The following is a 24,440-nucleotide window of genomic DNA, read 5'->3' on the forward strand; positions in this document are numbered from 1 at the left end:
AGACTCCCACAGGTAGGTGTGATCCCATTTTCCCAGTGAGGAGACTGAGGCTCAGGCAGGTCTGCTTACTTGCCCGAAGTCACCCAAGGTGACTGGGTGGGGCCAGGGGCCAGGACTGTGCCTCCAGAACCCAGGATGGATGTCCAAGTGGATGCCCCCCCCACCCACCTTGAGTAAGCCAATGAGCTGCATGACCTTGTATGACCTTGGCGTCATGTGATATAAACGGCAGGAGCCGGGTAGCAAGGGCTCAGGCAGCTGGTCCACTGCTGACCTTAGGGGAGGCCTCCCAGGGTCAGAGAAGGCTTTCCTGGAATCCCCTAGCTCAGAAGTCCCAACGCTCTCCTGACCACACAACCCCGCCCCGTCCCCCAGCAGCCTCCCCCCAGGGCCTGTCAGCCTCCAGGCTCCCCTGTGCCCCTCACCAGCCCCTGAACCCAACAAGCTCCTAGGATGCAGACATGTTTGTCTGCCCCCTGCCCCATTAGAATGGTCCCACCACAGTACACTGTGTGGTCAGCAGGCAGCCAAGCTGTAAGCTGGGGAGGGGCAGACAGGTAGCTGTGAGCTGGGGAGGGGAAGACAGACCCTGCCCTGTGCTTTAAGCGAATTAACCTTTAGAAAACAGGTATCCCCGGCACCGTCCCAGGCCCGGCAGCTGCCACTGCTTGACTGCCTGGAGCCTTGGAGGATCTTGGAGGGTCTTGGAGGGGGACGGGCAGCAGGCAGGTCTCAGGGGGCCTGGCCACCTGCCCCCAGCCCCTCCCCAAAGGTCAGGCAGGTCTGCATCCAAATCCAAGCCCCCCGAGTCTAATCATGAGGATATAACCAGGCAAATGCAGAATGGGGGACATTCTATAAGACAAGTGGCCAGGATACTTTTATAAGTCAGGGTGCGAAAGGTAAAAAAGGCAGGGGGTTGTTCCAGAAAAAAAACCTAAAGAGACAAGGCCATCAAATGCAGCTCGCAATGCTTGGATTGGGTCCTGGATCTGGAGTTGAAGACCAGCTACGACGGGTATGGTGGATATGACGGGGCTGGTGGGGGAAGCTGCCTGCAGGCGGGCAGTTGGATGCCCTGATGGACGCACTGTTGGTTTCTTTAGGAGCAGCAACGGTAGGGAGGTTATGCGGGAAAATGTCCTTTTTCCTCGGGATGTGCCCTGAAGCATTTAGGGGTGACGATCAGGATGCCTGCAGCCTCTTGCGAAAGGTTCAGAAATACACACACACAGATTTAGAAAGCGAGAGGAAGCAGATGTGGCAAAATGCTGACAGCTGGTGAATCTAGATGCGGACACACAGGTGCTCACAGCACTAGTGCTGCTCTTGATATTTCAAAATAAAAAGTTGGGGGGAAATGTTTGTCCTCATCAGCCCACCACCTGTGTGCCGTCCTCACAGCACCAGATGGGCCGAGGGTCCTGCCCAGGAGCACGCCCCTAGCAGCTCCGACCACCACAGGCACTAGGAGGGAGGAGGGGGCTAAGGGACAGTTATGGGGTCCCTCTGCCTCCGCCCTCCACCCACATACTAGAGCGACAGGCTCAGGCTCCCGGCTTGGTCCCATCCCCCCATCTCCCGGAGCCAACCTCCGGTGTGAAATTAACAAGCATCCACCAAGCACTCGGTGGGTCCAGGCTCAGCACTCAGGGCCCGGCACGAATGAAAGGCATTTTCAGTGCTACTGGCCCCTGCTCTCCTGCCTTCCCCCAACCCTGTGACCCCCTCAAGCTCCTCTAACTGGTCCCACCTCCAGGCCTTTGTACCTGCTGTTCCTTCTGCACAGAACACATGCCCTCACCTCTGCTACCTGTAACCCCTACACACATTTCAAGTCCCAGCTGGGATGTCCCTTTTCTAGGAAGCCCTCCCAAGCCCCCTTTGGAAACTCCCCTCGTATGTGGGAATCACTGTTTTACACATAGTCTGTCTTCCCATCAACTGTACAACAGAGGATCAGACAGGGCACTGCCTGCCGGGGCCAAGCCGGGGAAAGGGGGTAACAGGACATCGGTAAAGTAGGGTGGGCCACAGAGAGGGCTCTAGTTGTGTGGTCTTGGGCGAATGACCCCACACCTCTGAGCCTTGGTTTGTTCATCTGTAAAATGGGACCAACAGACTCTCTCTTAGAGGAGGAGGATGGACTTAAAGTGCTTGGTGTGATGTCTGGCACCCAGCAAGCACTCAATGGAAGCCCTTTTTTTCCCCCTCACCTTCCCAGCTGGATGCTAAGCCCCCAGAAGTCAAGGCACTTCTCCCAGCATCACCCCCAAAGCCCAGCCCAGTGTCCTGTTGATTCCCACATCAACACCAAGCCACTTGGCTGGATTGGGAACACATCCTAAAACATGTTTCTCACAACATGTTTACCTTCACAATTAAAACTGGCTTCAGCCAATTTTACAAACAAGCTGCCTTTCTCCAGCTCACTCCTGCCTCCAGGCCTGGCGTGCCCAGGCTCATTAGGAAACCAGTATTTAAGACCTGTCTTGATCACTTGTAGGCTGGGTTGCTCCAAACAAGTTACTTAACCTCTCTGAACCTCAGTCCTCATCTGAAGGATGGGGTACAAACTCCTACCTGGCAGAGTCATCGGGAAGGTTTCTTGAGAGGTGGATAGAAAATTCCCAGCTTAGCATGGGGCTGAGCTCTACTCCCCTCCTGCTGATCTCCCCCGAGAGCTGGGGGCAGCAGAGCGGGAGGGAGCCTTCTGGGGGCTCAGCGTGGAGGGAGGGGCCCAGCCCCTGCACAGCCTTCACCCCCCAGCTATGGCAGGGGTGCCCCCAGGGCCCCCTGCTCCCCTCCACCCACAGAGCCGCGTTCCCGGGCCGCCCCCCGCTCCTCCTCCTTTTCCCGCAGCTCTTGTCTGCCAGGAACGAACACGAGAGCCGGTCCCTGGAGCCCAGGATAAATGTTGAGTCTGATTTTGATTTCCCTAAAGCAAAATACCTCTCTCCTGATTGAAGCTCAGCTCAAACATGGTGGGCACAGAAAGCAGGGGCTGCGGCCCACAGAGGCGCTGGCGGCAGCAGGAGGGATGGAGGGCACCCTGCGTGCGAGCTCTTGCCCCCCTCCCCAGCCACTGTCCTGCGGGCCCTTTCCAGCTCCAGGGACAAAGGCTGCGTGAGTGTCGGCTGTGCCTCTGCCACCCCCACTGCAGGAAAACCATTAGCAAAGGGGCCTCCGGTTTGATTCACACAAAAAGAGAACTGGGGGCTGTTTGGACCTGGCCGCCAGCATCCCCTTGTCACTGAATCCCACCCTCCCATCAGTCCTGACATCACTGACTGTACACCTTCCAGAAGTGCAGCCCCCCTCGGTCAGCTCCTCCCCAGGCCCTAGGCCTCTCCGTCTTTGCTCAGCCTCCAAATAGTGGGGTTCTCCAAGTCCCTGCCTCAATGTTCTCCTCACGTGCTCTCTGGGGGGCGGCATGTGCACCCTGCACCCCTCCCTCCAGGCTTCTGGCTCCTCTGGACAGCCCAGGGACCCCTCATGCTCCACGTGGCCCAAAGGGATCCCCATCCCAGACCGGAACTCCCCTCCTGGATCCCCATTCTGTGAGCACCCCTGTTCCTGCCCTACCAGCAGTGCCACCCATCCTGGCTCCCTGGAGAGCACGAGGGCACTGTCCAGGGCCGGCCTGGAGTCCCCCACCCCAGCCCAGGGCTGTGCCAGCCTCTTCTCAGCCTCCCACCTCTGTTCCTCCCTCCCATCTGGTCCCCATCCAGCAGCCGCCAGCAGCCCTAATTTGGTCATGTCCCTCCCCTCCTAGCAAAGCTTCTTCAGAGAAGGGAGAGAACGTGCTGGTGGGCCAGGATGCGGCCCCCTGCCCCACAGCAGCCTGACTCCCCCACTCCAGGGGCCGTGACCCCAGCATCCCCAAGGAGGGGCAGTTGTCTGTAGGAGAGATGGCAGAGCATGGTGGTCTTGTGGCACGTGGATTCCAGGGGTCTGCCGCCCACCTCCTGCATGACCTGTCACTTCCCTGGTCTGGGCCTCTGTGTTCCTGTCCCTGAAGGGGGAGAGGACTCCTCCCGCCGCTCGCAGCAACGCTACCCGGCTGTGCCAGCGTGAAGGGCTGCACCGGGGAGGACAGGAAAGTGCACTGAACGCCCGTGGGGTTTCCCACCCACAGGGGCCTGCCACACCGAGGGCTGGGTGAGAGGAGAGCTGCCCCCTCTAATCCCCCAGGAGCCACAAGCTCCCCAGCCCCAAATCAGTCCCCACCCCCAGCTGTAACAGACCCATGGGCCACAGCCCCTGACGTCAGCCAGCACTCTCAGAGCAGCTTCCAGCAGCCCGTGGAAATGCACTGGTGCCCCTGGGAGGGGCAGGGGACTTCGGGCTGCCTGCCATGGCCACGCTGCTTCCCCTCTCTGGAGGCTCCTGAGACTTCCAGGCTCCCACGAAGTGACCTGCGGGCAGCAAGTCAATGACGATGGAGACCCACAGGCCCCGAGCCCAGGGAGCAGCCCATGGACACCATGAGGGGCGGTATGGAGACTGGAGGGTGGGCACCCGCCCTGGGCCAGATAACCTGGGCTGGGTCCCAGATGCACTAACGCGGCGGGTGACCTTGGACGGGGCTGGCAGGCTCACGTGTAAAAGAGTCCTCGGCAGAGCCGCCGCAGATCAGATGTAACATGGTAACACGCACGGGAGCCCGAGTGCCACGGTCACCGTCGCTGTGATGACCATCCCACGCCTCTGCCGGGGCGGGAAGAGAGCGGACCCAGCGCCCTCCACCCCGCCCCATGCCTGTTTCCCATAAATGCCCAGCTGCAGGGGAGCTGGGCCCCAGGGCCGGCCTGAGTTTCATCAGAAAGGAGGCCTGGCCTCCTGCCCAGAATCCCGGGCAGTCTGGGCTGCGCTGGGCGCTGCGGGAGCCCCTCGTCCTGACCCAGAAGAAGCGAGGTGCCCAGAGCCCCAAACCCTACAGCCCTCCCCTTGGGGTGGCAGTGGCCCAGCCTCCCTGGCTCACTATTTCCACCCTCGTTGGCTGAGCGCCGGCTGGTAGGGGCCCCGCCTGCCTCGCTCACCCTGCACCCTGCTGTGCAGGCTCGCCCGCCAGGACCCAGGACACCAGACTGCCATCCACGGGTAGATAAGGATCGGACCTGTGAGCCACCACTACAGCTGCCAGCCCTGCACCCAGCCCTTCATACACGAGATTCTGGAGACCCTCACAAAGCGCCCAGGGTCCCGGGGTACAGAGGGAACCACGTCCACGATCACCCAGCTGACCAGGCTCTGACCGCCTCCCGGGCCCTGCTCCTTACACCCTCACGGTGCCCCCATCCCCTGCACTAAGAGGGGCCAGGGCACTGGGGTGGCAGGAGGATGGCTGAGCAGTTCTGGGGCTATTTCATCTGCAGAAGAGCCCCCTGAGGGTCTGGGGGAAGCTTCAGGCCCATAAGGCCTGACTTCAGGAACCTGGAGTGGATGGTGGGTCCCTGACCACAGAGGGTGGGTTCGGGCTGGGACTGGGCCAGCTGAGCCCCCGGCTCCTGGGACCTGCTCTCCGCCACCCTGAGCTCAGGCCTGGTGGACCTGACCATGGCCCAAAGAACCCGGGCTCTCTCCCACTGTTGGCCTTTGCAGAGAAGGGTCCACCCACCATGTGGTCGCTGTGTGTCCCCGGTCAATGCACTCCCTTCTCTGAGCCATGGTTTCCTCCTCCATCACAGGGCTGCTGTCAGAGCCAACAAGAGGAGGTTGAGTTGAAAGTGTTGAGCCCAGCATGTGACAAGTGCTCCACACGGAGACATGGGCTATCATGACGACAGATACGGCATTAGAATTAAATGGCAGGGGTCTCACTGCCACTGGGGCAGCAGCGGGACAAGTGGCTGGTGGCACCAGGCTGTGGGACCCGTGCTAAGTTAGGAAACTTTCCAGGACACAGAGAGGAGCCAAGCCCTCAAGGGAACACAGGTGTGAGAAGCTGCTCAGAGCCCCTCAAATCCCAGTTCAAATCTCCTGTATCCCACTTGGCCCCTCAGGATCCTCCCTGAGGCCCAGACTACTCCACTGGCTGAGCTTTTGGGCTGCATCAGCCCTTCTTCTGAGAGGTGGGGGGTCCCCAACAGCCCACTTCACTGATGAAGAAACTGAGGCTTCACTGAGAGGCAAAGGCACTCGTCCCAGGTCACATGGTCAGTGGCAGAGGAGTGGAGGTGGGAGCTCAGGTCCATCTGACTCTGGAGGCCAAACTCAAGAAGGCTTTAGCCTGGAGATGGTCATCCCCAAGAAGGGGGCTGCACACCAAGCACCCCTAAGCCATGGCAAGCCCTTGCCAAGCACCTGCTGCGGGCCAGGCACTGGGGTGCGTGAGACTTGGGGAGCAGCCGGCTCCTGCCCATCAAAGTGCCCCTTGGCGGTACCTCCACTGGAGAGCCAGGCCCCTGGGCTCCATCTTTCTCCTGGATGCTGTAACCCTTCTCACTTTCAGATTTACCAAATAGAGCTTGAATCTTTGTGATTCATTTCCCACTCCAAGCCTCAGTTTTCTCATCTGACAAACGGGGTAAGAATGTTCACTTTGGGTCTTCCCTGGTGGCACAGTGGTTAAGAATCCACCTGCCAATGCAGGGGACACAAGTTCAAGCCCTGGTCTGGGAAGATCCCACATGCCACGGAACAACTAAGCCCGTGCGTCACAACTACTGAGCCTGGGCTCCAGAGCCCACGAGCCGCAACTACTGAGTCCGCGTGCTGCAACTACCAAAGCCCATGTGCCTAGAGCCCGTGCTCCACAACAAGAGAAGCCACTGCAATGAGAAGCCCATGCACCGCAATGAAGAATAGCCCCCGCTCGCCACAACTAGAGAAAGCCCGCACGCAGCAACGAAGACCCAACGCAGCCAAAAATAAATTAAAAAAAAAAAAAATGTTCACTCTGACAAGCTCACAGGTAGGTGAAATCGCTTGGTCCCTGGAGCAGGGCCATGTGGTAGAAGGGTCCAAGGGCTCCCCAAAGGTGCCTTCCCCAGACCCCCTGAAGGGAGAAGGCCAGTGCCCCTGCCCCCGGGAGTGAGAGGCAGAGTCTAGGCAACCACCGAAACAAGGTGTAGTTCAAATCTTGTGTTTTAGCTCAAATATTTCTGCAGATTTTGCATTCTATTCCATCGTTTATAGACATTTGTTTTACTTTAAAGTTACAAAATGCATTGATTTTAATTTCTATGTAAGTTAAATAACTTTTGCCGAAATGTTCTCAAGTAAAACCACAGAAAGATGTCATTCGTCTTGTGGTTTCCAGGAATAGCAAGACGAAAGAGCTGCCATTTACTAGGCATGACTGTTTGTGTCCTAGACTAGGCACTTCGCACGCCTGAATCTCATTCAGTGCCCGAACCGTGCTGTGAGGCAAGGATTTTGATTATCCCATTATACAGATCAGGAAACTGAGGCCCTTAGAGCTGAAGCCGCTTGCCCAAGGACCAAAGTCAGTCTGCAGTGGAGCTGGGACCAGAACCAGGGTCTGGGTGACTGCAGGGCTTGTGCAGAAGTGCAGTGTTTAAAACGTCACACAAAAACATTCTGAGAATAACCTTCTTTAACGTCCTGCCTGCTTCCTGAACTTCGTTGTCTGGTCCCACTGAATCTTTGGTTTCTCTGAATCCCCAACAAAGGGCCACCGGGGTTCCGAAGCAAAGGTCCTCAATATTTGCTGATCTATTAACAACTTGCTTTGACTAAGTGGGGGTTCAAATTCCAGCTCTCCCATGTCCTGGCTGTGTGACCTTGGACAAGTCAGTTAACCTCTCTGAACCTCGTCAGGAAACTGAGGATGATAAAACCTACCATAGCTGTATACATAGAGAAAAGACTAGAAGGAACAGGTGAAAATGTTAATGACAGTGATGTCAGAGAAACAGTACAAGGAGTGGTTTTGTTCTCATCTTTGTGACGGCCCGGATTTTCCAATTCCGTCCTTCCCCCATCATTGGGGGCTCCATGGGCAGGATCAGGGTCTGCCTACATCACAGCCACAGAACAGCGTCTGGTACATAGTAGGCGCTCAGTGTGTACTCGTTCTTATAGAATGCACGTGTTATGCTTGATTTAGGTGGGTAAGTTGGAAAGTAGACATGCCTACTTTAGTTTTCTAAAACTCAGTTATTCCTGGCTAATAAATGGACTTGCCCTGGTGGCTACACATGGGCTCTTTCTCTCTCTCTCTCTCACACACACACACACACACACACACACACACACACACACACACACCCCAAGGTAAGACTCCAACTACTCCCTGGTTCAAGCCATCTCTACTGCCAGACTCTGAATCTTCCAGAACAGTAGTGAGTCCTGAAGGAAGTGAACCACACCTTCTGCTTCCTTTGAGACCTTGGGAAACGGTCAGCATGTGGGATTTTCTCAGGACTCCTGGTGGAGGACCTCTCAAACATTTCAGAGCTGAGCCGAGTGCTCAGGGATTCGGTTCAGCCCAATTTCATGAACATTTTCCAAGCACCTGCCAAGGTCAGAGGCTGTGGGAGGCCCTGAGGCACCTGGTCAACAGGAAAGGTCTTTTTCTGCATTGAGTCATTCTTTAGCCCCTGTGTGACCTGCAGAAACTGAGTTCACCTCTTTGAGCCTCAGTTTCCTCACCTGTAAAATGGGGATGGTGGTGGTGACAATACCTTCTTTCCAGGGTGGTTAGAAGGAACAAACGGGATTTTTCACCCCTTCATTCATCCAACAATTAATTTCTGAGCACTCAAATGGGCCAGGGAACACAGCAGTGACCCAGACCCCGACCCCTGTCCTCCGAGGCCCTGATGTAACAGTAGATGCGGACCTACAGCACATGACCACACAGCTGTCTAATTATCTGCCGTGATAAGAAGGGAAAGTGTAAAGCTGGAACCCGACCCAAGCAGGGGGTCAGGGCGTCCCTGGGGACAGGGCGCTTAGGCTGACACGTAAAGGACGATTAGACTTCAGCAGGCAAAGAGAAAGGGCTTTCCAGCAAGGGGGGTGGGGCGCAATGTCCAAAACCCAGAGACGGTACAGAGAATGGTGAGGCCAGGGGACCACCAGAAGCCACATCTCTCTGGAACAAAGTACTAGCCAGAGGAAGCGCCGTGTGGAGCTTCCGCTGGCTGCGGGGACAGAGCACAGCAAAGGGCTCCAAGATATTAACAATTGCTATTATTAACAAAGGTGTCACAGCACCCAAAGACGAGGCAGGATGACCAGGGCCAATAACATGAGCACCTGGGAGGGGAGGGGGCTACAGGAAGCCATGGACAGTTGCCACTCCTCCTACCCACCCCGTCCTGGGGCATGTGGCATTTGCCTCCCCCCACCCATAGCCCCCACTTCCTTGCTTCATCCCCAGCCCTGGGAGGGGGTGAGACACGCTGGGCTGGCCTTCATCACAGCTCAGGCACGAGCCGATTAGCCACCGTCCTTAAGGTCGCAACCACTAGAGCAAGGAAACCTCAGAATGGGGGTGGCGGAGGGGCACTCAGAGCCGGGGAAAAGGCACACAGTCCCCCACACGGGGAGAGACCCAGGGAACCCTGACAAGGACACAAACGAATAAGCAGGGGCTGTACCTGGAATGGGAACCAGGCAGTGAGGGGTCATCAGGACCCAGTCCCACCCCACCGCCGGCATCCCTCCCTTCCCCTTCCCGCCCAGGATGCGGCAGATCCCCTCCTAAGAGTAACCAGCCAGCCAGGGCCTGCACCTGAGCCGAGATGGGGCGGAATGACTCCAGCGGGGGGCCCAGGGGGTTCTGGGGCACAAATCCCAGGGCACCTGGTCCGGGAGGGTGGAGCTCCAGGTGCCCCAGGGCGGCAGCACTGCGGGGGCCGGCTCCAGCTCTGGCCATTTAAGAGCCCAGGGCAGAGGCCAGCCCGGACCCACCCTCTGTGGGCAGGCACAGAAGTGACTCTTTGCGGTCCCTGTCCTGGTCCTGGGCAGCAGGAGGAGCCCCCCGGCACTGGGACTCCAGGAGAGGCACAGCCGCACACCCATCAGCCTGGCCAGAGCCCACCAGAGGCTGGACCCTGACCCTGACCCAGAACGCCCACTGGTGCCTCCTTCGCCCAAGGAGGGCCCTGTCTCCCCTAGTGTGCCCTGTGACCTTGCCTGTTTCCCAAGACTAGCCCCATCAGTGTGCCCTCCGGGTGGGGCCCTCCCTGCTGGTCAGCCGGCCCCTCCGAGGGGCTACCCCGCTAGGCCTCTGGCTCGCTGTGCATCCCCTCTACACTCCCGCCCCTGCTCCATGTTTCCAGGGCCTCAGAGTTGCAACCTTGAGGCCTCCAGACCCGGAACACACTGTTCCTTCTGTCTGAAACACTCTCAACATCTCGCATAAACCCTCCCCCGCCCCCAAAACCTCTCTGTGCCTTCTCAACTCCTACTTCTCCCTCAGGTAGGGCTGCCAAATTTAGCAAATAAAAATACAGGATGTCCAGTGAAATTCGAATTTCACATAAACAATGAGTAACTGTTTAATATGTCTGGCAGTCCTACCCTTGGGTCTCCGCTGAAACACAGCCTCTTCCAAGAAGCCCTCCCAGGCGCACCACAGAACCGGTGGGCTCCCGTAGCGTTGTGCAACGCTCTGTCATTTCCTCACCAAGCTGTGAATGCCACGAGGGCCAGAAATCCATCCATCCAATGTGCCTCATGTCCTGGCACCCACGGGACCTGGCAGGAGACAGCTGTTCCACAAACTGTTTCTGCATCAGGCAGTGAGGGGTGGCAGAGCGGCCCGGGGATGCCCTGAGCCAGACTCACCTACACGGGTACACAGGGCCTCCAGCTGTGAGAGAACGGGTCTCCTTCCCCAAGATGCGCCCAGAATGCTTCTCATGACCACTCACCCCCCTCCACGGAGCCAGAGCGGAGCAAACACGAATCAAGGTGAGAGCAGCTAGCAGGCTCTCTCCTGTATTTTGACGGCCACTGTTGGTTTTAATTAAGATCCCGTCCTGCTCAGGCCCAGCAAGGGCCTCATCATAGGCAGTCTGGAAACAATAATCACCCAACGTGGCCGTGTAGGCTACCGAGCCACGGAGGGTGGCAGGGCGACGGGTGCCGGGGGGCAGGAGCCCTGCCAGCACAGGCTTTGAGCTCGTCTAGCTCCTTGCCTGCCCAGCACATACACCATATATTTTTGAACAGAAGGGAAGCGTTTGCTTTTTCCCCCACAGTGCCAAAAATAGCCCCATCTCCTGCCTTTGAACAGGAATCTTTTGGTTCCTACAAAGAGAAAGGAGCAGGAGGGGCCTGGGAGGAGGGGCCAAGCTGGCTGGCTGGACCCCTCCTCGGCTCCCCAGCCCCAGAAGGTGAGAGAGGCTGGGGTCTTTGCTAAGCCTCACCTGCTGAGGCCCAGCCTCCCAGAACCTGACTTCTGAGGACCGCCCCACCCCCCGCAGATGTGTTAAGCCCCTCATCACCCAGGCCAGGAGGTAGGAGGAGGCCAGACAAATGGAAAGCAAAGACCCGAGATGGATGAGAAGAAACGTCGTTTAAGGACTTCCTTGGTGGCGTTAAGACTCCGCGCTTCCACTGCCAGGGACGCAGGTCCGATCCCTGGTCAGGGAACTAAGATCCCACATGCCACGTGGCCAAAAAAAAAAAAGAAAGAAAGAAAAGAAATGTCGTTCATTCATTAGCTTGTTTGTTTATGGATTTGTTTTTTCCTTCATTCCAACAAATGTGCTCCAGGCTCTGTCCTAGGAGCAGGGATGCAGCAGTGAACCGTGAAACCAGACGCTCCCCACCCTCACGGCGCTCACAGCCGAACGGCAAGAAGGTGGGTTAAACAGGTCCTCACCACCAGGTCTGGGGCGGGCACTGGCTGGGCCCAGGGCACCTCCATGGAAGGGGACGTTGGGGCCTGATGCAAGCTGAGTGTGGGCCGGGGTGGGTCCTGCTCAGGGTCAGAGGAACGAGGCAAACAGAAGGTCAGATGGAAGGCGGTCTCAGCTGCCCCTCGCCCAGGTGAGGACCCTCATTTCTCCCGCAGCAGGCCCGCAGGAGGCGTTTTCCCATTTTATGTATGAGGCCACCAGGACTCAGAGGAGGGATTTCAAGAGCCTAGCATGTGCCAGGCCCTTTTGCCAATATTTTCACACTCATTCCATCCACCATCCTGGGAGGTGGGGTTAGCACCATCTGCCCATTTTACAGATGAAGTGAGGAAGCTCAATAGGAAAGGGCTTGGCCAAGATCCCAGAGCTGATGAGAGGAGCTGGGCTCTGTACCCAGGCCCAGCTGGTCCCTGAGGAGGAATTCCTGACACTACCAGCAAGCCATCTCAGCTGCCGTCCCCCTCCCCCCAGTTCCCTAGAAGAGAAAGCAGGGGTTCAGGGTAGGAAGTGATCACAGGGCTGGGAAGTGGAGAACAGGGGATTTGAACCTAGCTCTGTCTGCCTCCAAATCCAGGGTCCTTTCTGGTTCCCACAGCAGTTTCTTACTTCAAAAAAAAAAAAAAAAAAGAGGCCACTTCCTGTCCCCAAAAGGCCAGAGCAATGAGGGAGCTGGTGGAGCCTGGAGAAAGAGAGAATGGCGCTCTGAGCCCACTTCCTAGCTGAAAACCCAAGCCTGAAATAAAAAATGCAGAGTGCTATTTCTGCCTTGGGTTAAACATTCCTCAAAGCCACATTCCTCCGCTCTCCTCCTTCTCCCCTGCCAGGGAATCCGGAGCACGGTGGCCTGGATGCCCCGCCAGCTTCCTGGGGCCACCTCATGAGACCAGGAGTGCCAGGGCCAGCAGCTGCCCTGAACCCATCCTGGGCACCCCCAACCCAGGCTCCCTTGGTGGGGAACACGGCCTCCTAGAGGGCACCGTCAGGGTTCCCTGGGGCTGAGAAAAGGTGACATCCATATCACTGAGAGTGGGACAGACGGGGATGCTGAGACCCTGAGAGGCGCAGCCACAGCAAATTGGGCTGGAACCAGGACCCCAGACTCTTAGCTCCCTGGCAATTCCCCACCCCCATCAGATTGCAGGTCAGGGACACAGGTGGGCCCCGCCCCGGTCAGCAGAGAAGCAAAGCAAAGCAACACATGGACAAGCACTTTGGAAAGCCCAAGCCTTACCCAGAGGCATTCCCAGGCCTGCACCGTGTGCAGCTCCCGGCTGGGCACTGAACAAATGCCCAAATCCACCAGATGTGTCCCTACCCTCAGGGTGCCTGCAGTCCCCCAGGACACTGCTACCAGACCTCCAGACCCCCAGGTCCTCTCTGTCACTGTGCCTTTGAGCCCCGCATGGCACCCGTGAGGACTCGGTCTCTCCCTTGTCCAACAGACACTTCCTGAGGCGCCCAGGCCACACCAGGCACGGGCAGGGCAGGATGGCCGGGGCACTCTGGGCCTCCACGGCCTCATCCTCGGGCTTCGCCTTAGCACCCAAGGCCCCCCCCCGCCGGATGGGGCAAAGGCTGAGAAAGCCTCAGAGGCCTGGGTGCGGCCCAGCCCGCTGTACACTCCTAGTGATGCTACCGGGACTTGTCACGACCCTCCTCCTGTCACCTTACTGAAGGCCTCGACTCTGCCTCCATCCCAGAGGAAGCCAAGTGAGGCTGCCCCCAGTCCCCTGCAGGAATCAGAACAGCAAGACCAGTAGAGCTGGGGATTCCCTGGCGGCCCAGTGGCTAGGACTCCGCACTTTCACTGCCGAGGACTCGGGTTCAATCCCTGGTCGGGGAACTAAGATCCTGCAAGCTGCAACGGCGTGGCCAAAAAAAGAAAAAAAAAAAAAAAAAAAAGACCAGTAGGGCTGTGTGTTACCAGCTGGAAGGATCCTACCACCCCACCATCCAACCTCACATCCGGCCCAGGAATCCAGGACGCCTGGCAGTGTCTGACACTCCAGCAGTTGCTTGAATGCCTCCAGTGATGGGACACTCACTACTCTTGGCAGCAGCTCTAAGGTTACAAGGTTCACAGAGGCCATGGGAGGTGGGCACGGGGTGGGAAGGGCATGGCTTTGGCAAGACAAAGGTCTAAGCCTGAGCCCCAGCTTGGCCACTGACTGGGTGGGAGGCCTTGGGCACATCCCTGAACCTGCCCAGGCCTCCTTTGCTTCATCTGTAAAATGGGCATAATAGTTCCTCCTCCCAGGGCTGTGGTGAGAACACAGGAGGGAAAATCTGTACTCAACACTCCTGGCACCGAGTGCCCACTTGGTAAACAAGAGCCACCATCACTGTCACTCCTCCCAATGACAGTTCCCCACTGCTCGAGGGCAGAGGGGCTCCCAGAGACCATCGAGGCCAGGGCAGAAGGGGCAAGATGTGGCAGCCATGTCACCTGGCCCCAGGGCAGGCAGCTGAGCAATCAGCCTCTGATCCAGGGCCCGGCCTGTCTGTGCCTCCCACCTGAGTGCCCCTTGCACACCTACATTACAACCTGCTCAGACCTGCCCTCACACTCACCAACGTGCCGCTCATTCCTGACACATGCCATGACCCCGTCTCTCACACTCGGAGCATGCCCACGTGAGCCAGGGCTGCACACCCACACTCACTCACGCTCACCCGCACACCTGCACCGAAGCTTCTCGGCGCCCCCCACCTGCACGGGGCCCCTCATCACAGCCCAGGGTCAACTTCCCCCGCACCACTCACCAGATGTGTGGCCCTAAGCCGGTGCTGGTCCCCTCTGAGCCTCAGTTTCCTCACCTGTAAAGTGGGGACCATGCACGGCTCCTGGGAGGAGTGGGTGACGAACACATCAACGCGGAGCTGGGCTGGCGTGCTTAATGCCAGACTCCGGCCGAGGCGACAGCCTCTGATCCTTACTCGTTGCTGGTTACGGGGTCTCCATCACCACTGATGAGCTACGGGGAGCACCCAAGCCACCAAATTCAGTGTCTCTGCTGTTTCTAACCTCGAACGCAACAGCCCCGTGTTATGAGGGTATTATGATCTCCAAGTCACAGATGAGAAAACTGAGGCATCAAGAGACGAAAGACTTGCCTGTGGCTGAGCCAGCCAGAGAGTCCAAGTCATCAGACACCGGAGCCCGAGCACGTTCCGTCCCTGGGGCCCAGGAGGAACCACCCCACGGAAGTCTCACCATCTGGCAATCTGAATATTGTACAGAGCGGGAAAGCGAGGCCCAGGGGGGACTAGTGATTCTAAAGTCACCGTCCAGGCTGCAGTGCTTCTGGGACAGAACCCCAAGCAGGTGTGTCTCCAGTCCTCCAGGCCCACATCCACGCAGGATCCTAAAACCCAGCACTCCGGAGTCGGCCCGCCCTCCCCAGCTCCCAGAACAACACGGCTAGCAGCCAGGCCAAACACAGAAGCCGTCTGCATTTACCATTCACTCCCAATTCAGCCGAGGGCCCGTGACAGCTCACCCTGTTACCTCCCAGGGGGGTGGCCGTGAACGGTCCCCTGACTCTGACGGCCAAGCAGCCCCACTCCTGTGAGGACATTTACTGAGCGCTTACTAGGTGTCAGTCCCTGTGCCTGCCAACGGCACACACCTGGCACCCAGAGCTCAGCAGGGTGAGGGGCTCCCCAGGGTCACATGGCCGGCAAGCTGGCCCTTGAGCCCTCACCACTCTGCTGTCCCACCCCCGGCCGGGAACCTGACCCCAATTTCACATTACCTGGAAACTTGACGTGTTAATTTATGACGATCTCTGCCGTGGTAGATAGACCACGTGTGCAAAGTGTTTCATCTCATGATGACAGTAAGGAGGAACCTCTTTTTAATTTATACTGTTTTTATTTTTCCTTACTTGAGAGCAAGAGAGATTTAGGACAAGATGAACCCTATCAGCTTCAATGAAGAAAGCCAGACATCCTCATCTCCACCCCAGCAGCCAACCCATCACGGTACCATGGGAGGCACCCGACAGGAGTCAACCTGCCCCGTGTATTTGCCATGTGACCCTGGGAGAGATACTTCACCTCTCTGGTACTCGACTGGTCCATTAGTAAAATGAGGACTTTGGACTACATGACCCCAAAGTCTCCTCTAGCTCAAAGATTCCAGGATTTTATTTCATACTAATCAAAGAAATGAATATTGAAACAGTGAGCTACTCTTCTTCCTCATCAAGTTGGCAATTATTAAGAAAAACAATAACACTCAGTGCTGTCAAGGATGCAGGGAAATAGGCACTCTCTCATCCACTTTTGCTGAAAATATAAATGGGAACATACTTTGTGGAGAGCAATTGAACAATTTTTCAATCAAAAGCCTTTTAAGATGTTCCCAGACTTTAATACCACAACTTCATTTGGGGAAATTTATCTTCAAGAAGAGACATGTGCAAAGATTTACTACAAAGATGTTCATGCCGAGATTTAGTACAAAGATGATTCTCAAGCACTGTTTATATTGGGGAGAAAAAAAAACAACCTAAATGTCCGATGGCCAGGGATTAAATAAAATACGTTGCATTCATATCATGCACCATAAAAAAATCATGGGCAAACGTTCACAGTTGTCAGATTTTGAAAAGTTAAAAAGTATATAATCCCAAATTTACAAGGTAATGAAACTTATGTACCAAGTCCTATTGAGTCTTCCTCCTAAATATATGTAGGATCTGTCCTTGACGCCACCCCCAGTGATACCCCCAATTTGATCACCATGATCACCCGGACTTGATTCCAACCCCCTCCATACTTGGGACTACGTGCTAAAAGGATATCCAAACCCAAATCTAACGTCTCCACCACCTCCATCCACAGACGGCCCCCCCCGGCCCCGCCCATCTCGGAAAATGTCCAAAACCCTTCCTACGGCCTCTGGGGCCCTTGGTGAGGGATGGCGTGAGCCCAGTGCGCTGGCCGGCTGCATCTGCCCCTGAGGGGCTCAGGCCTGGCCTTGGGAGCAGAGGAGTCTGGGCCCAATCCCAAGGCCGCGGCCAGGAGGAAGGGCTCTCACCTGACACTGTGAGCTATGACATGCCAGAAGTCTCTAGGGTGGGGATGGGGGTGGATGAAGCTGAAGGATGCAGAAAGAGCCGGAAGAGGTGTTTGGAGGAGGCCTGGGCTCTGGGCCCCGGGGGAGTCCCTGCCCCTCTGTGACCTCTGCTTCTCTCAACAAGGGGGGCTGTAAACCAGTGGGCCCGTCCTGCTCTGGAGGACAGAGGACTTGCCTCTGAGGATCAGCTGCCACCGGGAGAGGTTTAAAGGGTCCCCCCAGAACCAGGCACCATGCTAAACCCTTCAAGTGCGCTGATTCCTCCCACCTCTGGGGCCCCCGTGATGCCTGTTTTCCAGAGGAGGAAAGTGAGGCTCCATGAGACGGGGCTTGCCCACGGAAAGGGCCAGAACCCCAGCGCAGCTGGTCCCCGGGGTCTACTTCCCTCCCTGAGACTCTGTGGCTAAACAGCGCCCCCTCCCCTTCTGGCTCACACTCGGACCTCCAAGCCCTCTCCCCTTTAGATCTCCACAGAGTCACGTGGGCAGGTACTGCAGATGAGCAAACTGGTGCTCAGAGAGGGTAAGCAACTTGCCCAAGGTCACAGAGCCCGAGTGAGGACCCAGCCCATTCTCCAGGATACTGAGTTTACAACAGGCTTGATATTTCTTGCCCAACCCAGCTTTAACAGTCTAACCTCAGTTCCTCCTGCTGCTGCTCTGTTTAGCCTTCAGTGGAGTCGGGGAGCGGCCTCCTTGGTCTCACCCGCATGCACACAGGATGCAGAGGGATCGCAGAAGCCGCCTCCCTCCCTCAGGGCCTTCCCTCTCCTGGGTGGCTTATCCCTTGTCTGGCTGTGGGGCCCTCCACACCCCAACTCGCTCATTTATCTTAAGATGGGTGCCAGATACTGCCTCCCCCCAAGGCAATGTCTTGCCCTGCCTGGTCGAGCAGAGTTGGGTGGGGGAAGCACCAATCAGGGAGTATTCCTTATCCTATAGGAAGGGACCCTCATGGGCCCCTTCCCAAAGCCAGAGAGACTGGTGACATCCAGCATCTCCCAACCAGACGCCTGGGGGTCCCCTTCTCTGCTCTGGGCCGCAGACGCTTTAGCTGCTGGCTACCCTGACCACCCCCCAACCAGATGCTCCTCCCTCCACCATTCTGGCATCAGGGGAAAGGCCGAAGAGACCCAAGGTTGGCAAGCAAGGTCAAGGCAGAGCCTGCACTGACCAAGAGCAGCAGGGAGGAGGTGACCTCCTCTGAGTTTTGGAAGGAGGCTCCGTGGGGAGAGCCGTGAGCACCACGGGGAGAGAATAAGGGGGAGAGAGGGTGGAGGTTTCTGCCTCTTGGGGCTGGCTGGCTTGGCCCAGAAGTCTTTAAACGGATGCAGCTCAGACCACGACAAATGGCTTGAGCCCCACAAGCTCGGTTTTCCGGATGACCTGGCTAGTTTCCACCTGAGGGCAGGAATTACATCTCTCTCGTTCACATCTCCATCTCTGTGCCCAGGACAGAGTGAGCACAGTGAAGGGCAAGTCAGGGCAGCCTCAAAATTAACAAGTGGGATGGGGGTGGGGGAGAGACTGCAGCAGGTAAAACAAGAACCTGCTAAGATTCGGGCAAACCAAAAGTCCCATCTTTCCATGCCTCCTGAGTGCCAGGCACAAAGACCAGGGCCGTAGGAAGGTTCCTTCATGGGGAGATGAACTTTGCTCACAAGATATATTTACGACCAGTTCGGGATGAAGCCGAATTCTGTAGTCAAAACAACGTGTTAATAACGATCGCTAACACGCATCCTTGCATCCTTGACAAGTGTGTGTCACACATCAGGGACCTCTTACCATACGCCTTATACTCTGCTGTATGTGAATCATCTTGTTGCCTCCTTACATGCCCTTGGAGTCAGGGACCATGAGCACACCCATTTTGCAGATGAGGAAACTGAGGCTCAGTTAGGTGAAGGGCTGGCCTGTCCCACAGCCTGGGCACACAGGGATGACAATATCCTCACCAACAAACTGCACAAAAGTGGGCCAGACCTCACAGAAACCGGGCTGCTGGCCACACCGAGCACTGCTTGATGAGTCCCGGCTGGGCGGGGCCTCCACCTCTCGCAAACCTCCTGCTGCCCCTGGACGTGAACTGTGCCGGGAAGGGTGAGGATTGGGTTACGGGGCGCTGATGACTTACAAAATCTTTTCTGCAGGGGAGGGAAAAAAATCTGCTCTGCAGTGTTAAGGCTGAATGACAGAGAGGTTTAGCTAGGCTGAATCCAGATATGCCTAGGGAGGGCCACACGGTTGGAGTTCTGAGAACTCCTCCTGCTTCCTCACACACACAGATCACCAAGACAGTCTTCTCCAGAGAGCACGAGACTCACCACCAAGGATGGCGGCCAGCACTGACGTGGGCGTGAACATCTGGGGCTCCCCTCTGGGCCCCCCTCGGCATTGTGGCTGGCTGTGGGATGCCGAGGTGGCCTAGGCCACCGGGGAATGCTTACACATGCCAGGACTCCCAGAACCAGTTGTGGGTCTTCAACTGGGACTCCTCAGAACCAAGGTCTGCATGACAAACACTCGTTAAGGGTACAAATTCCTGGGCCCGGCCCAGACTCTAAGAATCGGAAATCTGGGAGGGCGACCAGACCCAGGCACCTTGGTGTTTAACGGACCCTCCAGGAGATTCTGACATTTGAGAGTCCTTCCTAAGCGCTCCTCTCTTGACCCCGTACAACACACAGAACCCCTTGAACAAAGAGCTGACGGCTTCACGCCCCGGCCAAAGGAGGCCCATCTGGGGCCTCAGAACAGGCTCGAGGCTTTTCCTGCTGTTCCTGCCGGGAGACTTTTCATTCAACAGATACCTGTGGCCCTACTAAGTGCCAACGCAACCCGACAGGGAAGGGCCTGCCCTGAGGGAGCCGACATCAGCAAGGGAGATAGACAGGAGTCCCATGAGCCCACCACGACCTCCATCAGCCCAAACCCAATAAGAGCCCTAGAGGAAAAGTACCCGGCTCACTCTCTCCCTCATCGAAACTGTTCCAGGTCTCCAAAGGCCTTTTAAAATAGCCCGGCCCAGCCCAGCACCATGGGCCTGATTCCTAACAAGGCCTTGTTGACTCATCTTCTCCCAAAGTTGACAGATCTGCCCAGAGAGAGGGCGATGGACAAAATGACCGCCCCAGGTGCCTTCCCAACCCAGAGGCCACCATCATGGGCTTAGAAATCGGAAAGGGACACACAGAAGAAAAGCCCCTCCGGATTTCTCAGCGTGAGCTCTGAGGTCTCTCAAGGGGCTTAACTTGGGGGCCAGACAGGCCTGAGTTCGAGTCCTGGCGCCGCCTGCTGACGGGCCCTGGGATCTTGGGTCCCGGAATTACTGTGAGGATTGAACGCGTTAGGGAGGCAAGGAGCTTGGTGCGTGATGTGCTCCAGAAGCAGGAAACCCGGCTTCACTCAGCTCGCAGGTGATGGAGATACCCCAGTGCAGCCCAAGCTCACCCCTCCTTTGAAACCCACTGGACCCTCTGCCTCCCCAAGCCCAGGGGCCCGGGAAGCCCCGTGTGCAGCCTGCCTGCTGACAGCGACGGGCCGCAGCTGGACAGAGCCTGAAGGAAGGCCCAGCAAATCTCACAAAACAGCAGCCAAACTGGGAAGGGCCACCTACCCACCTTGGAAAGAAGGTAAGAGCAGCAAGGACGGAGTCCCTGGTCCTCAGGGCCTCAGCCCTTCAAGGAGCAGCTACTGGGATGTGAGCGCCTTGCTGCAGAATTCCACTGGAGAGGGGCCAGTACCTCCCAGTGGGCTAGCACCCACTCAGGAAAGACCCCTTCAATCCCAGCACATGGGGGCGAGGGGCATGGAGCTGAAGTGTGGGCTTGGACAGACCTGCAAACGTGCCCAGAAGACCAATGGAGTGGGGGGAGGGGCGAGCAGAGGTTGTGCAATGCACCATCACAAGCTGCCTCCCAAGCCTCCATCAACGCGTGGAGGTGGCGGTCAATCTGCCTCCGTCCAGGGAGGGCACAGAGCGGCTGGACCCACGCAGCCGCCCAAGTACGGGCTCAGAATCCCAACCCAAGCCCAGAGCCCCTGCCCCGTTCCAAGTCAGATCCCCAGGCAGAAGCCCTTCCAGACCACTCAGCAGTCCTCCTCCGATCCCCCAAAAGAAAGACCCTAAAAGAAAGACCGTGTGGTCAGGACCCAGTGCCATTAACCCTTGGCATGCTGGGACATCTCCAAGAGGCTTGCAGGGAAGGGAGAAGTCTGGTACAGAGAAACTGGAGAGGTGAGGTGACCGGAGAGTTGCGAAGTTGGGCACGTGGAGAGAGACACACTGGGACAAATCTAGAGAAATCTGAAATTGACAGACCCTCCTCTCAGGGGTGCCCCAGACGGTTAAAAGATGAGATGGACCAGATCACCCAGGGCTGTAGAAACCCATTTGCCAGCTTGGCAGATACAGATAGAAGCTGGGAAGGTGCAATCAGGGCCAGAGGAGAATTCAGCCTATAAACCCTGCAGCCAAAAGGGCGCCCAGGACCCTTCACCGCTGCCGCTGCCATGAGCTCTCTGACAAGTCTCGCCACCCCACCACACACGATCAGGGCCAGCGAGGGGGCGACAGGCCAACCTCGCCGTAGCAGCGGCGGCGGCGGCGGCGGCAGCGGCAGTGGCGGCGGCATCGTGATGCATGAATCACCCGCCCCGCTGCGCTCGTGCCAGTCGGCTCCGCGCAGCCGGAGCCACCTCGCAAGCAGGCGCCCCCTCTCCGCCCCTCGCCCTTGCACACTCCTGCCCTTTTGGACAGCTCTGCAGGGAGGGGGGCCGGGGGGGGCTGGGGGCTTCCCTCCGGGCCCGGGGGTGGCCCCGCGCACGCGGACAGGCGGCACACGTCCCGGGCGCGCGTGGTTGGGGGGCTGTCCTAGAACAATAGGGCCAGGTGTAGGGCTGGGGGCGCGGCCGGGAGCTTCCGAGGGGCCCGGGGCGGGTGCAGGGCAGCGGATGGCCGAGGCAGGGTGGCGGCGTCGTGGAGAGCGGAGAGCGGGCCCCGAGCGGACGCGGGGCGGGGGGTGGGGTGGGGGTGGTGACCGCGCGTGGGGGGAGGGGCGCGAGGGGGCGGAGGCAGCGCCCGGGAGCGCTGGGCGGGGGTCCCGGCGCGCGCACTCACAGTAGGTTTTCCTGGTCAGCTCCTCCACAACTTCAGGCTTCAACTTGCTGTTGGATTTCCCCATCCTCGGCGGCCGCGGCCCCCGCGCCCTGGGCCGGACCCCGTCGGGGCGCCCAGCGGGAGTGGCTGGGCCGGGGCGGGGTGCGCGGGGGGCCGGCGGGCCGGGGCCGCGCCTTTGTTTGCAGCTCGCGGCGCGGGGCCCGGGGCGCGGGGCAGCCGCTGGGCAGGCCCGGGCCGTCCGGCCGCCGCCCTCTCCGGGCGCCGCGGCGCGGAGCTGCGCTGGGCTGGGCGCCGACGCGGCCGCGGTGTCGCCGCGGTCGTCCCTGGTTACTGAGCTCCGCGGCACATGCTCGCTGCTGCGCTCCCTCTCGCCGCCGCCCCTGCGCTCCCCGCCTCCCGCCTCCCGCCCGCACCGGCGCGCCAGGGGTGGACCCGGAGCCGCCACTCAGCGCCTGGCGCCACCTCCCGCCCCGCACCCGCCCGGCCGGGCCTGCGCCCGCGGAACGGCGACCCCGCGAGCGCCAAGCCAAGCTCGCAGAGGGGCGCCCCCGGCCTCATCGGTCCCCGGGCGGGAGGGCGAGGTCACCCCCTCCACCTCCCTCGCGGCGACCCGCGGCGCTCCGGCCCCCCCCCCAAGGGCGGAGCCGGGCGGGGGAGGGCCCGGAAGATCTGACGTGAATGAGGCTGAGGCTCGGCTTGGCGAAATTCATTCATTCGACACGGATTTCTTGGGCGCTGGGGAAGCCAGGGAGCAGGCCAGGCGCGGTCCCAGCCCTGACGGGGCGGGGGCGGGAGGGGAGGACACGGCTCTGCAGGATGTCACATGTGGTGGCGGGGGGGGGGGGGAAGAGGGGTGCACCTACCGCGGCCTGGGTAAGGTGACCTCCAAGCCCGCGGGGAGGGAGGGAGGGTGGTTGGGAACGTGTTCAAGGCCCAGAAAACCTGGAGGAGGGAAGGAGGCCTGAACCCCAGGGAGAGCTCCTCTCCGTGCACGGGACTCCACGCACAGCCCGGGGTATGATGTGAGGCCAGAGAGAAGGGCAAGGACCAGTGGGGACAGGCCTGCGCTCGCCCCAAGGAGCTGGGCCTCTGCGATTTAAGCAAGGAGGTAACAGGGTCAGATCTGCTTTCTCTGCTTCTCTGGCCTCAGTGTGGAGGGGCGCTCTGGGCAGGAGCCGTGGCCCAGACCAGTGGCCAGGGCTCCACCTGGATGGACAGAGGCAAGGGATGGGGGGTGGGGTAAGTGTATGGTGAGGGAGAGAGTCTACGTGGGCTTCCAGGGCCACCCCATCTCTAATGTGAACATGTTGGGACCTCTTCTGTCCCCCTCCGAGCTTTATCGTTTTTCTCTTTAGCAACTATCACAGATTTCTTTTTTTTAAATTTAATTTTATTTATTTTTTTATACAGCAGGTTCTTATTAGTCATCCATTTTATACACATCAGTGTATACATGTCAATCCCAATCGCCCAATTCATCCCACCACCATCCCCACCCCACCCCCGCGGCTTTCCCCTCTTGGTGTCCATACGTTTGTTCTCTACATCAGTGTCTCAACTTCTGCCCTGCAAACCGGTTCATCTGTACCACTTTTCTAGGTTCCACATACATGCGTTAATATACGATATTTGTTTTTCTCTTTCTGACTTACTTCACTCTGTATGACAGTCTCTAGATCCATCCACGTCTCAACAAATGACCCAATTTCGTTCCTTTTTATGGCTGAGTAATATTCCATTGTATATATGTACCACATCTTCTTTATCCATTCGTCTGTCGATGGGCATTTAGGTTGCTTCCATGACCTGGCTATTGTAAATAGTGCTGCAATGAACATTGGGGTGCATGTGTCTTTTTGAATTATGGTTTTCACCCACTTCAGACCTAGGGACACATACAGACTGAAAGTGAGGAGATGGAAAAAGGTATTCCATGTAGATGGAAGTCAAAAGAAAGCTGAGTAGCAATACTCATATCAGATAAAATAGACTTTAAAATAAAGAATGTTACAAGAGACAAGGAAGGACACTACATAATGATCAAGGGATCAATCCAAGAAGAAGATATAACAATTATAAATATATATGCACCCAACATAGGAGCACCTCAGTACATAAGGCAACTGCTAACAGCTATAAAAGAGGAAATCGACAGTAACACAGTAATAGTGGGGGACTTTAACACCTCACTTACACCAATGGACAGATCATCCAAACAGAAAATTAATAAGGAAACACGAGCTTTCAATGACACAACAGACCAGATAGATTTAATTGATATTTATAGGACATTCCATCCAAAAACAGCAGATTACACTTTATTCTCAAGTGCGCACGGAACATTCTCCAGGATAGATCACATCTTGGGTCACAAATCAAGCCTCAGTAAGTTT

The 24,440-nt window shown here is 57.6% G+C and overlaps 1 protein-coding gene across 2 annotated transcripts in view; it reads right to left on the reverse strand.

Annotated features, from left to right (window-relative positions):
• Nucleotides 1-22,207, reverse strand: part of NCS1 (neuronal calcium sensor 1) — a 61,240-nt gene extending 39,033 nt beyond the window's left edge. The window contains exon 1 of one of the 2 annotated variants that reach the window (XM_068552999.1): nt 22,048-22,207. In XM_068552999.1, coding sequence (XP_068409100.1) covers nt 22,048-22,111 — 64 coding nt within the window. In that variant the 5' untranslated portion in view covers nt 22,112-22,207. Of the gene's footprint in view, nt 1-4,602; nt 4,785-22,047 lie in introns of those variants that run through there. The other variant, XM_068552998.1, reaches the window with a different exon arrangement.
• Nucleotides 22,208-24,440: the final 2,233 nt, after the last annotated feature.

This window comes from Eschrichtius robustus, chromosome 10 (assembly GCF_028021215.1).
Source record: "Eschrichtius robustus isolate mEscRob2 chromosome 10, mEscRob2.pri, whole genome shotgun sequence".
Classification (NCBI taxonomy): Eukaryota; Metazoa; Chordata; class Mammalia; order Artiodactyla; family Eschrichtiidae; genus Eschrichtius; species Eschrichtius robustus.